The sequence below is a fragment of the Anser anser genome (genome assembly GCF_964211835.1).
Source record: "Anser anser genome assembly, chromosome: 3".
Lineage (NCBI taxonomy): Eukaryota > Metazoa > Chordata > Aves > Anseriformes > Anatidae > Anser > Anser anser.
In genome coordinates, this window is record NC_139722.1 from 110,757,608 (window position 1) to 110,770,529 (window position 12,922).

General features: G+C 40.9%; 1 protein-coding gene across 4 annotated transcripts in view; it reads right to left on the minus strand.

Moving 5' to 3' along the window:
* The window catches only part of VPS54 (VPS54 subunit of GARP complex), a 48,887-nt gene that overhangs the window by 13,863 nt on the left and 22,102 nt on the right, over nt 1-12,922 (minus strand). For all 4 annotated transcript variants that reach the window (XM_083832232.1, XM_083832233.1, XM_083832234.1 and 1 more), the window contains 9 exons: nt 12,007-12,133; nt 10,850-10,957; nt 8,055-8,110; nt 6,149-6,245; nt 5,329-5,666; nt 3,377-3,506; nt 2,748-2,929; nt 1,878-1,990; nt 487-550 (listed from right to left, as the gene is read on the minus strand). In XM_083832232.1, coding sequence (XP_083688358.1) covers nt 487-550; nt 1,878-1,990; nt 2,748-2,929; nt 3,377-3,506; nt 5,329-5,666; nt 6,149-6,245; nt 8,055-8,110; nt 10,850-10,957; nt 12,007-12,133 — 1,215 coding nt within the window. The remainder of the gene's footprint in view (nt 1-486; nt 551-1,877; nt 1,991-2,747; nt 2,930-3,376; nt 3,507-5,328; nt 5,667-6,148; nt 6,246-8,054; nt 8,111-10,849; nt 10,958-12,006; nt 12,134-12,922) is intronic.

The following is a 12,922-nucleotide window of genomic DNA, read 5'->3' on the forward strand; positions in this document are numbered from 1 at the left end:
TATTTTAAAATATCTCTGATATGGCCAGTTTTAAACTATTTTCAAACGTAAAGCAATCAGGATATCAAGAAATAAGGAGTGCAGCTTCTGAGATAGCCCATATCTTATTTCTTATTCTGAGTAAGATAAGCAATCATTCAGTAGTGGACTATTGTATTTTGCCAGAGATAACCTATACTGTAAGAAATAAAAATATTCTATGAAGATAAATCTGTATTTTCATGAATAAGTGTCTTCATGAAATAATTCCTAAAATCAAATGAAACCGTACGTTCAGTCTGGTCATTCAGAGAATAAAAAGCATTTTAATATACAGAAGAGCTTGCAATGCTTTATAACTGTTCAGGAACTAAAAAGAAACTAATCTGTGCAAGAAGAGGTTTTCTCTCTATTTAAATAAGATTGCTAAAGCTATTAGTATTTATCACAATTCTACTTAAAAACACTTGCCAAATAACCCACTGCTAAGAGAAAAATGCTTCTTACCCAACTGTTGCATATTTTTGTCCTTCAACAATAAGAAATTCAGTTGGCTTTCTTTCTTCAGTAGCTAAAACATTTAGCAGAAAGGAAAAAGATGAGTTAAACTTAAAAGAAACAAAAAAATGCTAATTTCTAGAAATCAAGTGTTCCCCTGCCCAAGTTCGAAAATAATGAATCGATCTTTGGCATATGTCTCTATTTAAAAAAAATGTCATCCCTCATAATTAACGTAAGTAACCTTACTGGTTATATCTGCTGGAACGCAGATGGGATTTTAGAACAAAAAAATCCCCCAAAGTCCCACAGTCATTATGGATTTAGAAACTTCAAATGCAGCAGGTTAGAAACACAAGAAGAAAAGCAGAAGTCACTAGGTTTTCTATTGTATATTCTCTAATGATTTGCTGTGTATATTAATATTTTAGCTTCAAACCACTACTTCCCTCAGGCTTCAGAGTAGAAGCTCTTACTGATGCAGTTTTTCATTCTAAATTTGATGCCTCCAGTTTCCTATCTGCTTGAAGGAAGCAGCAAAAGCTTCTTTTAAGAGGAATGGCAGATGAGCATCTTTTGGTATTGTGTTCCATGATTTGGGTGAGTATTGCCTAGTACACCCCCCATCTCTGCTGTGCTCCTTTTGGAGGAGCAGGGAGGGTTTCCACACCATGATAGTACTGTAGTTTCCTCCTCCTTATCTCTTGCCATTTTCCTTCCCCTCTGTATTTTCTTCCTGTTCTAGCTGTTCGCACACATTTATCGCTGCAATATTGGACGAGAATACCCGCAAGGTAAAAATGCATTATGCAGTCCCATTTTGCACATGGGGAAATGAGGCACAAGGAGAAAAAAGTGACTTGTCTGAGGTCAAATGAGGTTTCCGTGGTGAGGTAAATAATTGAATGTACATAAGTTTTCACTTCCATGAGCAGCCACGTAGCATGCTGCCTTTCATTGGAACAACTGGGAGATGAAGCCGTGGAAGAAGAGCTAGCACTGTTTTACACAAGGGGGACTGAGCACATGCACGTGCTTCTCAGTCCCTTGCAGCATTTCAGCGGTATGTTCTGGGGGAAAAGACTAAATTTCTGCATGGACTGGAAGCCTCTACAATGCGAATGCTACTGTAAAGAAGTAGCTCTCTTAAATCCATTTAAATGTTAGCACAGGAAAACAAAAACAAATTTAAAGTCAGCCCAAGTTTCAACACTACTGACAGGGAAAAAAAAAAACAACTATCTATTTCCTTCCTTTTTGATCCTGCCCCCAGAACCCAGAAAGCAAACACGGACCAAGAGTGACATAGTGACATCAGAATATGTCCATCAATATTAATCAGCACCATTTGCTGATAACACATTTAAATTCAGGTAATGGCAGAACTGCAAGATACATACCTGTTGTTTTTTTTTCAGGGAGAGAAATTCTGCCATCTGACACAGAATCGACAAGATCCTGAAACTCGGCAGGAACTTCAGCTTGTTTCCAGCGCTCATTGTCCAAGAGTAGGCTGGTTATAAAGACACAAGAAAGGAGGCTGAGAAAATGAAATACCTTGTCGTGACACCTCTCTTGCCTGTACTGCAGTGGAACCAAAAATAAAGTAACTAAAAAAAAAAGCCCGTGGTGCAAAATGTTACATTATTAATCCTTATTAGAAAGAGGTGCAGTAGCAAGCCAGAAAAACACCCTCCTTGGCCTAGAGATCCAAAAATTCATTCATTCAAACTATCAGAGGACAAAGGACTCTTCTAGGGAATAAAGTTTCTTATGAGATCAGTGCCACTGAAATAATGTAGAAATACTGAAACTTTAAGAACTTATGATGAATGAGAGTAAAAAGGTGTTGACATGTATTACTGGGAAGGCTATTTCCCAAGAGTGGTTTGGTTTTTTGTGTGTGTGTTTCTTATTTTTATTTTTAATGTTTTTAAAAAACAGTTGGGAGTGCACTATCCTGGAGTTACTAACCACTGAGACAGGGCATTTCAGCCCTCCAAAAGTCACTTTTGAGTTCTTCCTGTAGCTACTAACTGCCTTTATTTAGATAACCATAGAACAATCCAGTTTGAAGAAACTGTTATGAAAACAGTAAAAATCTAAAACCATTGAGACAATTGTGTTTTAAAACAGTGTTCCACACTGCCCCCACTTCTGCTAAGTACAACTGAATTACAAGCCTTACAGGCAACAGAAGATCCGTGTTTGTTTGCATGGGAGTGATAAAATTATTCAAGTAAGAACATGAAGGTTTTCTACCCAGATACCTTAGCTTTGTCTTCCTCTCCTCGTGGAACCTATTCACAAATTTATTGGCTTGACTCTGAAGTGCTCCTCGCAAGGACATACTTTTTCTGCCGCAGATCTGCTCGGTGTCTAAGATAAAGCCTTCCATCAGCCGAGAAAGAGCGACAAACTCATTGGAATTCAGCTTCTCTAGGAAGCCACCCTATATGCAAAGAAAATCCTTATAAGGAAACAACACCACAAAAATTCGGAGAAGCCAAGAAACAATTAGTCAGCATGTCTGAGGGCTACTAGTATTTTAAGAGGCACATTATTTAACTCTAAATGAAACAAGGTAGGCAGACTGCAGCGCAAGCAGCTATCTCGTCATAGATATGCATTCTCTGCATGGAACTTCAAAGACAGCAAGTCAGAATACTAAAAAGAAAAAAAAAGGTAGCAGAAACCCACATTGCCTTACATTGACATGATATGTCAATGCCTCTGTGCTCTGGGCTTTAATTAACATCAAGTGCCTGTGACAGTGGGAACAGTTAGTTAATTTCAGTTGAGAAAACCATTTCAGAACTCTCGCTCATTAAGCCACTAACTTGGAGTAACTGCTCGTTAAGGATGAGACACCGACTGTGGTCTGGTCCAAGCTCCTTACCTTTGCTCTCGCCATGAGGAACTTGACTGAACGATCATGGCAGATATCAGAAGCATTATAAAGCAACTCTTGAATATTGTTTGCCAGCCTGCACAGTTCCAGTTCAGTTAGCTTCATGTCATCGCTGATCCTACAAATGACAGAACCATTTGCTTGAGCATCAATTTATAAAAAACAGTATTTCTGCTCACAGTTTGAAGGAGGAAAGAACCTTGCAGCAGCTGTCAAACACAGACAGTCAGTTGATCACCAAAGTCACTTTGTGCAGATGGGACCTTCCAAGCTGCTGTCAATGTCATGTCAGTCCCCGTGACAAGCAAATGCACAACTGCACTGTCCTTAGATTTTGTTTAAATTCCATATCCTAATTGCTGCTAGTTGAGAAAAAAAACATGCAGCCAGGACTAATACAATAAATAGTAATGTTTACTGAACTAAACTTTAACTGTTACTCCTGTAACATTTGAGCATCAAAGCATTTTTCTTCCAGTGCAAGTATAAGGCCTACCACAGATACTCTGCACTCATTCTGCTAGCTTTTTAGCCTTCAGGCTCCGAAGTCTCTGTTCTTTAAAATAATTTTGTGGCCTGTCTACTGTTTTGAAGCTAGGCGAATGGCAGAGCCGTGCCATGTGCTAACTAGTTAAGATAACAATCTTTTGGTCTAGTCTGCCTGTTCAAGTGCTGACAGTGCGAGAGGAGGGAGAAAACCTGGGATGCTACAGCACAGCAACTGGGCTAACGTTGCCATAATTGAGTAAGTTTATTAGCCCTCTTCATATGTGGAGCACAAGTACAAAGAAAACCAGAAAAGGGATGAAACAAGTTCATTTTGGAACAGTTTCACAGCCAGCCTCAGACACTCCTCTACTGCTCGACAGCTCTATCTGGATGGCCTGTTTTTAGCCAACTTGGCTAACTGCTCCAGGCCACTTGGGATCCAACTCCCTCCTGCTTCCTTGCTCCTCACCGTAACCCCCTGGACTCCTCTTCGCACTGCGTTTTTTTTTCCCCAGCATAGGATGGGTGTTCGGACATACCCTGGCCTGGATCTCTTTTAAGCACAACATATTTTAAATAAATTCTCATTCAAGCAGCATTGTGATTTAGAGGGGGAAGGTCCCTATCAAATCTGACACAGAAGGACTGACACTTAAGTACCAGTCAGCAGCAGTGAGCAGGCCAGTCGCTACCTTCCATCCTTCAGCAGGGTAAGAAGTGGTATTTCAATTTTGCTTCATAAAACTCAGTATCCAGACATGCTGGCTTTCGAAGTGGCTCAGAGCTGAGTCCCACACATGTTATGCCTGGTTCTTTTACAAAGGCAGCTGACTTACAGCCATAAATAAGGAATGCATAAAAGGTTGTTCAAGAAGTTTATAGCTCTGGAGTCAGGAGCACCACAGGGCAGCACTGCCTATGCTGCCAAAGCACTGAGATGTATTTGTCTAATCATACAAGTCTCAGAGTTGACAACAAGCAGAAGATTTTTCACTAGGATTCACCAAGGTGCATTCCATGAAGCCAGCTTAAAAGAGAAAGGAAAAACTAGCCACGGTGAACATGTGCAGGGAACAGAGATGCCTTTGCCAGCTAAGGCTATGACAAATGATCTGTGCCTTTCATGTAGGGCAGATTTTGCATCTCCCCCTGCTTTCTACAGCAGCAGGCTCCCCAGCAAAACAGACAGGAGAAGGGGCCCTTTTCTGTACAAAGTGACAAAATCAGTACCTATACCACTACACAGAGGAGATGAAAACAAAGCTAACACAAAGGCGACAGTGCAGTCGGATGGCAGGCAACAGGGACTATCACAGAAAGCCACTCCACATCATTTACCTGGAAAAAGACATTCCTCCAAAGTAACTTTTGTACCACACAACCAGCCCCTAGCGTCCAGCACCTTGTTTCTGACAAGCTGTACAGTCGACGCAGGTAGTGCATTAACTTACATCATCTCCACTCCTCCTGGAGTAACAGAAGAGGACGTTTGCTCTTTGCTCGATGAGGAATCGGTAGTGCATTCTGGTTCAGAGACTGAATCGCTGCTACAGGGCTCGCTGTTTGGGGAAGTGTTTCTCTGAGAGGTAGTGTCAGCTGCTACAGGCAGGAGGTCCGCTTCGCCGAATGCATCGCTTATAAACATGCCTTCGTGAGTCAGGTAAGCCACTTCTGTGTCCACTGTGCTGTCTTTAACAGAGTGCTTTTGTAAGGTGTCCTCCAGGTCTCTGGTTCTTTGGTTCTTGTCTAGAACCAAGAGAACCACGCTACGGATAGTATTTAACGTTGCCTAGAATCAAACATAAACTTTTACTACACAGCAAAAGAAAACCCCGTACCACAAGCTTGCACTGCAAAGATTTTCTTTTACCCACAAAATTAAACTAAATCCTGGCTTTATTTTCTATTGTGCAATTTGCATTCAGAGGCAGACCCATCTGTCTTTGATGGTAACCAGTATCAGATGTTTCCGAGAACAGTGAAAGAAACCTCATTTGGAGCAATCTGACACATACAAAAGTTCTGCCCTAATCCCCAGCAGCCTGAAATGGATGTAATCACGCTACAAGAGGTATTATCTCCTTCTCAATGCTCTCTTTGTTAGCACTAATCATTTCTGCCCTGGATGCCGATATTCACATATCCCTCTTTCAATCAAAAGTTTGAACTCTATAATCAAAATGAACACCTTGAAACTTCAAATGGAAAGTAACTTCATCCCATGTCACGTCTGAACCAGCTATGTGAAAATCTCGGTAAATGATGTCTTACCTTTATTCTCTTGAGGAAGATGGTAAACTTAGAAAAAATATCCTTCAGTAAGTCAAACCACTGAGGAAAATTCATCATCCTTATCTGGTCTGCAAGCCTAGAAAAAGAGCAGTATTCAGTAAACAGCAAATATTTACTAACCATGCTGACTACTGGCACATAAAGAACAAAACTATGCTGTAAGTGGAATTGTAAATATAAGGAAAACTGTGCAAACTTTTATCTGGCAAGACGACATCACCTGAACAACAGTCATGATTAACACAGTGTATGCAAGTGGAATAGGGAAGGAGGTGCATAAAAATAGATCATGTTAGAGAAACAAAAGCCTCACATTTACCATTTAGCTTTTCCAGGGCATAGTGCTCTTTTCCCCAAGATAAGTATGTGTTACCATCAAGGGAGGGAGTTAATAACGTTCTCACAAATCGTGTGGAAAAAATGAAACCACAAAAAAATTAAATACAAACATTTTGCAAGTATTACAAAAGCCGTGTTCTTAAACCCATTTTGCTGCATTGCAATGAGACCACTTCTGCTATTAAAGTGCAAGTCAGCTGTTTGCAGCAGAGGGCAGAAAAGTCACTGGCCAAACAAAAGTTAAACCCTCTACTACCGAGTTAGGGCCTAGTTGCAGAATAGTAAACGCTAGAGAATGGCAAACAAATATCCAAATGTTTAAAAATGATGCTGTGCCCGGTCTTTTCTCAGTTTCAGCATGAACGCCATGCAGATTCTGCTGCTCGCTTTGCTTTATCAACTAGTCTGCTTGGTTTTACTGTTTTGGGGTAACCCTTTACTGAGCCAAAAGAATCAGAGACACAGAAAAACAGAGGCTGGTGGGGTCCTCTGGAGCTGGGACCTCTGAAGATCCCGTGTCCAAACCCTGCTCAATGCAGGTCCAACTAGATCAGGCTGTTGAGGGCCATGCCCAGAAAAGGGTTGAATATGTCCCAGGACAGAGATCCCACAGCCAATCTGGGTCTCTTTTCCAAGGTTTGACCACCCTTACAGTAAAGCCTGTGTTTCCTAACATTCAATTAGCATTTCTCAGCTTCCATCTTGTTCCCTGCTTGCCCCTCGTCCTCCCCTTGCCCACCTCTCAGAGGAACTTGGCTCTGTCTCCATCTCTGCCAGAACTCTCCCATGGGGTAGCTGCAGGCAGCTTACCCCTGAGCTCTCCACTCCTGAGGCTGAACAAACCCAGCTCCTTTGAGCACTGCCCTCTGCTGGATCTCAATGCCTCAATTCTTGTACTGGGGAGTCCAAAACAGCACAGCCACCAGATGTAGCCTCGCAAGTGCCAACAGAGGGGAAGGATCATTTTCCTCGACCTGTTGGCTGTGCTAACACAGCCCAGGCTGCGGCTGCAAGGAGGTGCTGCTGGTCCACGGCCACCTTTTCTCCTGCAAAGCTGCTCCGAAGCCAGCCAGCCCCTGCCTCTCATCTAGCAAAGGGCTGCTCCCTCCCAGGCGTAGGACGTGGCATTTGCCTCTGCTGGGTTTTGTGAGGGTCCTGCTGGCCCCTTTCTTAGAGCTGGTGTTGCCTGATCTGTCAAATTTTAGTACAAAATCCCAGGTTATAACAACAGGGAATGCCCTCAGGTAGTTAATAGATGCCTAGATATGGTAGTTTAGGCTTCCTGCAACGAAGGTCAGAGAATTTTTGTATTTTAAAAGTAACTTTAAGGGAAAGATTTGTAGCATTAGAGTCTGAACGAGAAAAGGAATATGGTATATTCTCACAGAGGCAGACAGGAGCAGAGGCTTAAGGTGAAACAGAAGGGTAATCCTTGTTTATAGGGAAACTGAAGCAAAAATTAGAACAGTTAATTTATCTGTGCTAAAAGCATCCATCTCCTGTCCCCCACCCACCACAAAAAAAAATAATCTAGCTGTATACTTACTTAACAACCACTTCTGTATCTATTTCTTCTATCTGCGATACCGTATTAACCACACACTGTCAAATTTAAAGGGGAAAAACAAAACAAAAAAAAGATCTTAGCTTCTAACTGCTGCTGAATTTCATAGCATGCACAATAAACCTCAAGTTAAATAAGGAAAAATAAAACCAAAAACGAAAGACATGTATCATTTAACAGCTTGTTTCTCTAAGGAAAAAAAAATCAACGAAAGCAAAACAAACAAAAAACCAGCAAGACAACCCCCCCCCCCCCCCAACATCTAGTTGCACAATACAGAGGACCTCTGTTGCTAGATTTCTCCACGCTTATTGCTGTGCTGTGGCCTTTCCTTAAAGGATGCTGTGGGGTACCACTTCCAGCTAGTACACATGAAACTGGACGGCTTCTTCAGGTCCCCAGAACGGTCGATTTTCATTTCAAACCCATCTATTGTTTTACAGCGATTTGTTCACTGGTCTCTTTTCATGTTACTGTCTTGTAAGCCCATGGTACAAATTAACTTTGTTTAGACTGAAGTAGGGGTTTTCTTCCAAATGTCAATCAATAACCTGATGAAATGAGTCAGCAGCATACGGACTCATCTTGTCTTTACACGCATGTGTACAACCCAAGCGGTGACTGATGGCAGCCATCTCAAGCTACACTGATTTTACCCAAGCTTTGCGTAATGGTGGTCAGTACAGAAGCTTCTTGAAAACAAAACTTGTTCCTGAACTACGCAGTGAGTTAGTTAAGTGCTTACAGATCTCTGCTCTTCCACCTGCCTGGCAGTAAAGAGCTACTGAAGTACTGACCAAAACAGCCCAGCAGTGCGCCTGAACAGGAAACACATTTGAGACATGGGAGGGAAACGGTTTCCTCTATTAAGGAAAAATGTCTTTAAAAGCTCAGACAATAGGCCACAACGACGCAAACATATTCCACAAGCCACGCAGCAATGCTCTGAGTCTGTCACTTTTCCCTATTTAATAGAAACTTTTACTGGAAGTTGATTAAACTTCATCTATTACTGAACAGAGGTGGCAACTGAAAAACCACAACATAAAGACAAATATTCCCAGCAGAACGGGGAAAACAATGTATGGCTGAAGGTGAGCAGGAAAACAGAGAGCTACATGCCCACTATCTGAGCGAGCAGAATTTAAAGGGGGAAAAAAAAGGTCTCCTCGTGACTGTCTACATAGGCAAGTGAAAAAACAGGAGACTGATGGGCAGATGAACAGCTTTATCCTGGTGTTACCTATTCATGCAGCTGTACACACAAGGTGTATGCCCTTGTTTTTCCAGGCTTATAGTAACACAGCATGACTAGAAAGTAGTGCTCGCTCCCACCCGCCGCTGAGCTTTCAGGGAGCTGGGCAATGACCCAGCCCAGCTTCCCACTGCTTTCAGGTGGGAAGGGAACAAGCAACGAGAGGCAGGGGCACTTAACACGATCTAAATTGTGTTGTCAAGTGAGAAAGGACTCGTATCATAGCCAAGTCCTTATGTGAGACAGTGGTGCAGTCGCACACTTTGTCACTTTGCCTTCTCGTTCTGCCACCATAAGCATCAGCAACGCTGGCTTCTCTTATTTATGCCCACCCTGCTCAACCAGATCAACAGAACCATGGGGTTGCAGTCCAAGATGGACTCGGGAAGCTAATCTGGCTTGAAACAAAACCTTTAAAATAATAAAAATTAAAAGATTTCCAAACTTTTAAAAGCTGGAGAAGTTCCCAATCTGATTCACAACACAGCTGTGAACTCTAAAGGCAAACCCACCACCTAACTGTCTCCCCATCTTTGGGATACAAATCACGGGTGGCTGCTAACACATCACAACCTGACTCCTGAAATAATCACGTATCTTTAAGGGGGAAAACCCCCACCCCTACATAATATCCCACACGTGCATGCAAACAAACAAACAAACGAGATGAGTAAAAATTAAATTCCAAACATGTTCAAAGTTCAGCCTAAGTTTTTGTTTGTAAACAAAAGCCATCACGTCCCTGTTCAAAATAATCCATGCATTTTTCTCCAGAGAAGACAACTGGAGTCATTCGTTCATTTTTTGTTTTAGCTGTTTTTATCTACAAAGACTTTTGGTTTGAAAATACAGATATACTGCCCTAAGTAGCATGCAACCAGACTAACGCAGACAAAGGTTCATTTCTGACGTAATTCTTACAGGCAAGCACTTCTACCTTCGTCATTAACTCACCTTGCTCTCTTCAGAAAAGGCAGGGATGTTTTCCAGCTTTTAACCACATGCCTATACTAGGTCTGAGCTAGCACTGAGGCAAGTAATGTTTTCTGTATCATTTGCTGGTATTTTGTTTGTCTTTTTCAATTGGGATTTATTTATTTATTTATGTGTTTATGCCAAGAACCTGATGTTTTGTTGTTCTTGTTTTGGTTTGGTGGTGTCTTTTGTTTTTTTTTTTGGAAACGGTATTATGAAACTACTATACTATTTGGGAAAGCTGTGTGCTAAAAGAAAAAAGAAAAGCTAAAATCAGTGGATTCAGGATAATGGCAATCACACAGAGAAAGCTGTGATCTTTGGCCATACTTGTGCTACTTGTACCTACTCCTTGCAGAAGGTCTTCTCTGCAAACAGGTTTTTGTGCTTCAGGAAGTCCTTTGTGTTTGTAAGCTCAGCTGCTCTAAACATGAGATCATGCACCACCAAAACATTTCAAAGTTGTTCTTAACTACTTGAACAACAGCAACACATTTTTAAGAGATTGAGGCAACCTTGTCAGATGAGTTTGAAACTTTTGGCTTACCTGTTTAATTATGTTCTTTGCCGTAATAATCATTTCATCTCCATATATTTCATAAAAATTGAGATTTCTTTGCTTTAAAAGTCCAAATACTAGTGATACAAGTCTCTCCTATCAAGAAAAAGAAACACACTAAAAACATGAAGATGAAAACAAGAAACAATTTTAAGAATCTGCACAGCAATAAGAGTTCACGTATCAAACGCACAGTGGACAGAATTTAGATCAGTCCAGTGCCTTGAGACTAACGCCATGGTTTAACCGTACAAAGTTTCCTGTGGCAATACCAGCTAACGGAGTCCCTTTCTCACAGTTATTTTCATTCTTGTTCCTCAGTTGTGCTCATGCAATTGTGCTTGAAAACACACGTATTTCCTAAGATTAATGAGTTTCCTTACCGCAAGCAAGAATGACGCTCAACACAATTGCACCAGCACAAGTGAGAGGCTACCACATTGCAGCACTGAGACAGGGAGAAAATGCAGGGCAGAAATGGGAATATTTAAATGCTTCTGCCATTTGCCACATTTCATGAAACCCATGGATTATACAAGACTAAACAGTTTGTAGGGTCTAGCAATTATGGCAGAATTGTACAGGCAAAATCCAGAAAAATGTGTATCTTTTTCTTTTTGAGCCAGAAAAGATCTTTTTCTGGCTCAAAAGCAATCACAATAGCTTAATCTTCAGAAATTCGTGATCTTCAAAGGAAGATAACCTGCAAATGAAGTATGTACTCAGGGCAACCATATGCTTGATATAAACACCTGTAAGTGCATACGGAGACAGAGAAAGAACAATATGCACAACTTTCACTGCAAAACTGAATTTTTACAATCAAGCAGATACAAGGGTCCATGACCTCTTCCACTTACATGTTGAGGTTCATGAAGTGTCCAAACTAAAACTCACTATACATTTAAAATCGAACTGATTATTAAAAATAAAAAAATAAAGCAGGACTGGATTGCAGTTCGATATGGTTAGTTACAATTATTTAATTAGATGAAGTACAAATAGGTGTGGGGAAAATTTGGATGAGAAATTGTGCGAAATGATAACGTTGCTACTAGGGACCTGAATGAATTAGTTAGTGCTAATTAAGGATGTTACAGATGCAAGCATATTCATCAGACAGTTTATTTCAATAACAGACATACCTCTTCTAGAATTTGGCAATCATCTTCTAGGGGTCTATTTAAATCATTGCGAGCGTAAGTTGAAAACTCTGCAATCATCATTTTATCTATCAGCTTTTCCAGTTCACAAAGCTGTGAGCCAAGATGCCTAAGAAAAACAGCCATTGAGATATGAGCTAAATAATCAACCTGAAAATGAATCATTAGTTCACAGTTGAAGAAAATAACCACCCAGCAGGTAATTTCCATGCAATCAATGCTGGCTTAATGGGAGGCGCAAACCTTTCAGTTCTTAGAGCAGCTGAAACCACACGTTTTTCAGAGGCACCATCACCTTGCAGCAAAAACATATGGACTTGAATGTTAATGGAACGTTAAAATTGGATGCAAGACTTTGTCGGAAGATGCTGAGTACCCTCTCTTCCCAATGAAGGGAACCAGAACCAAGAATACTCAGTGCTTGACTGTATCTAGCTGTTAAAAAGAAGAAATGCTTCTTTTGCTGAATATTCTTCCACTTCAAGCATTTGAGCTTTTCATACGGTCAAGGTATTTACTTTACATGACTGAGATACAGAAGCAGCTTCACATGACAGAATGGCTTTCAGAGAACACAAGAATTTTAAAGTTTTCCATTTTTATACCATTCAAAATTAAAAATACTTTCTCATATATTGCAGATTTTAAACCATATTTTGCAATTTGTTTTCATACAAAGCCACGAGGGAATTTCTCACATCAGACATGTCGACTAGTCTTTAAAAGCTGTGCAGCTAGAGAGACTTTTAGCAGAGTAAAAATAAAATTGGGAACTTCGGAGGTGCCAAACACTCCTGGTTTTCCAGCTTCCACTGACCGCTGAGATCACAAGTATCTGTAAAAATCAACCCCATGTATTTCAACCCAACGTAACCTACCCTCTCGCACTTCATAAATA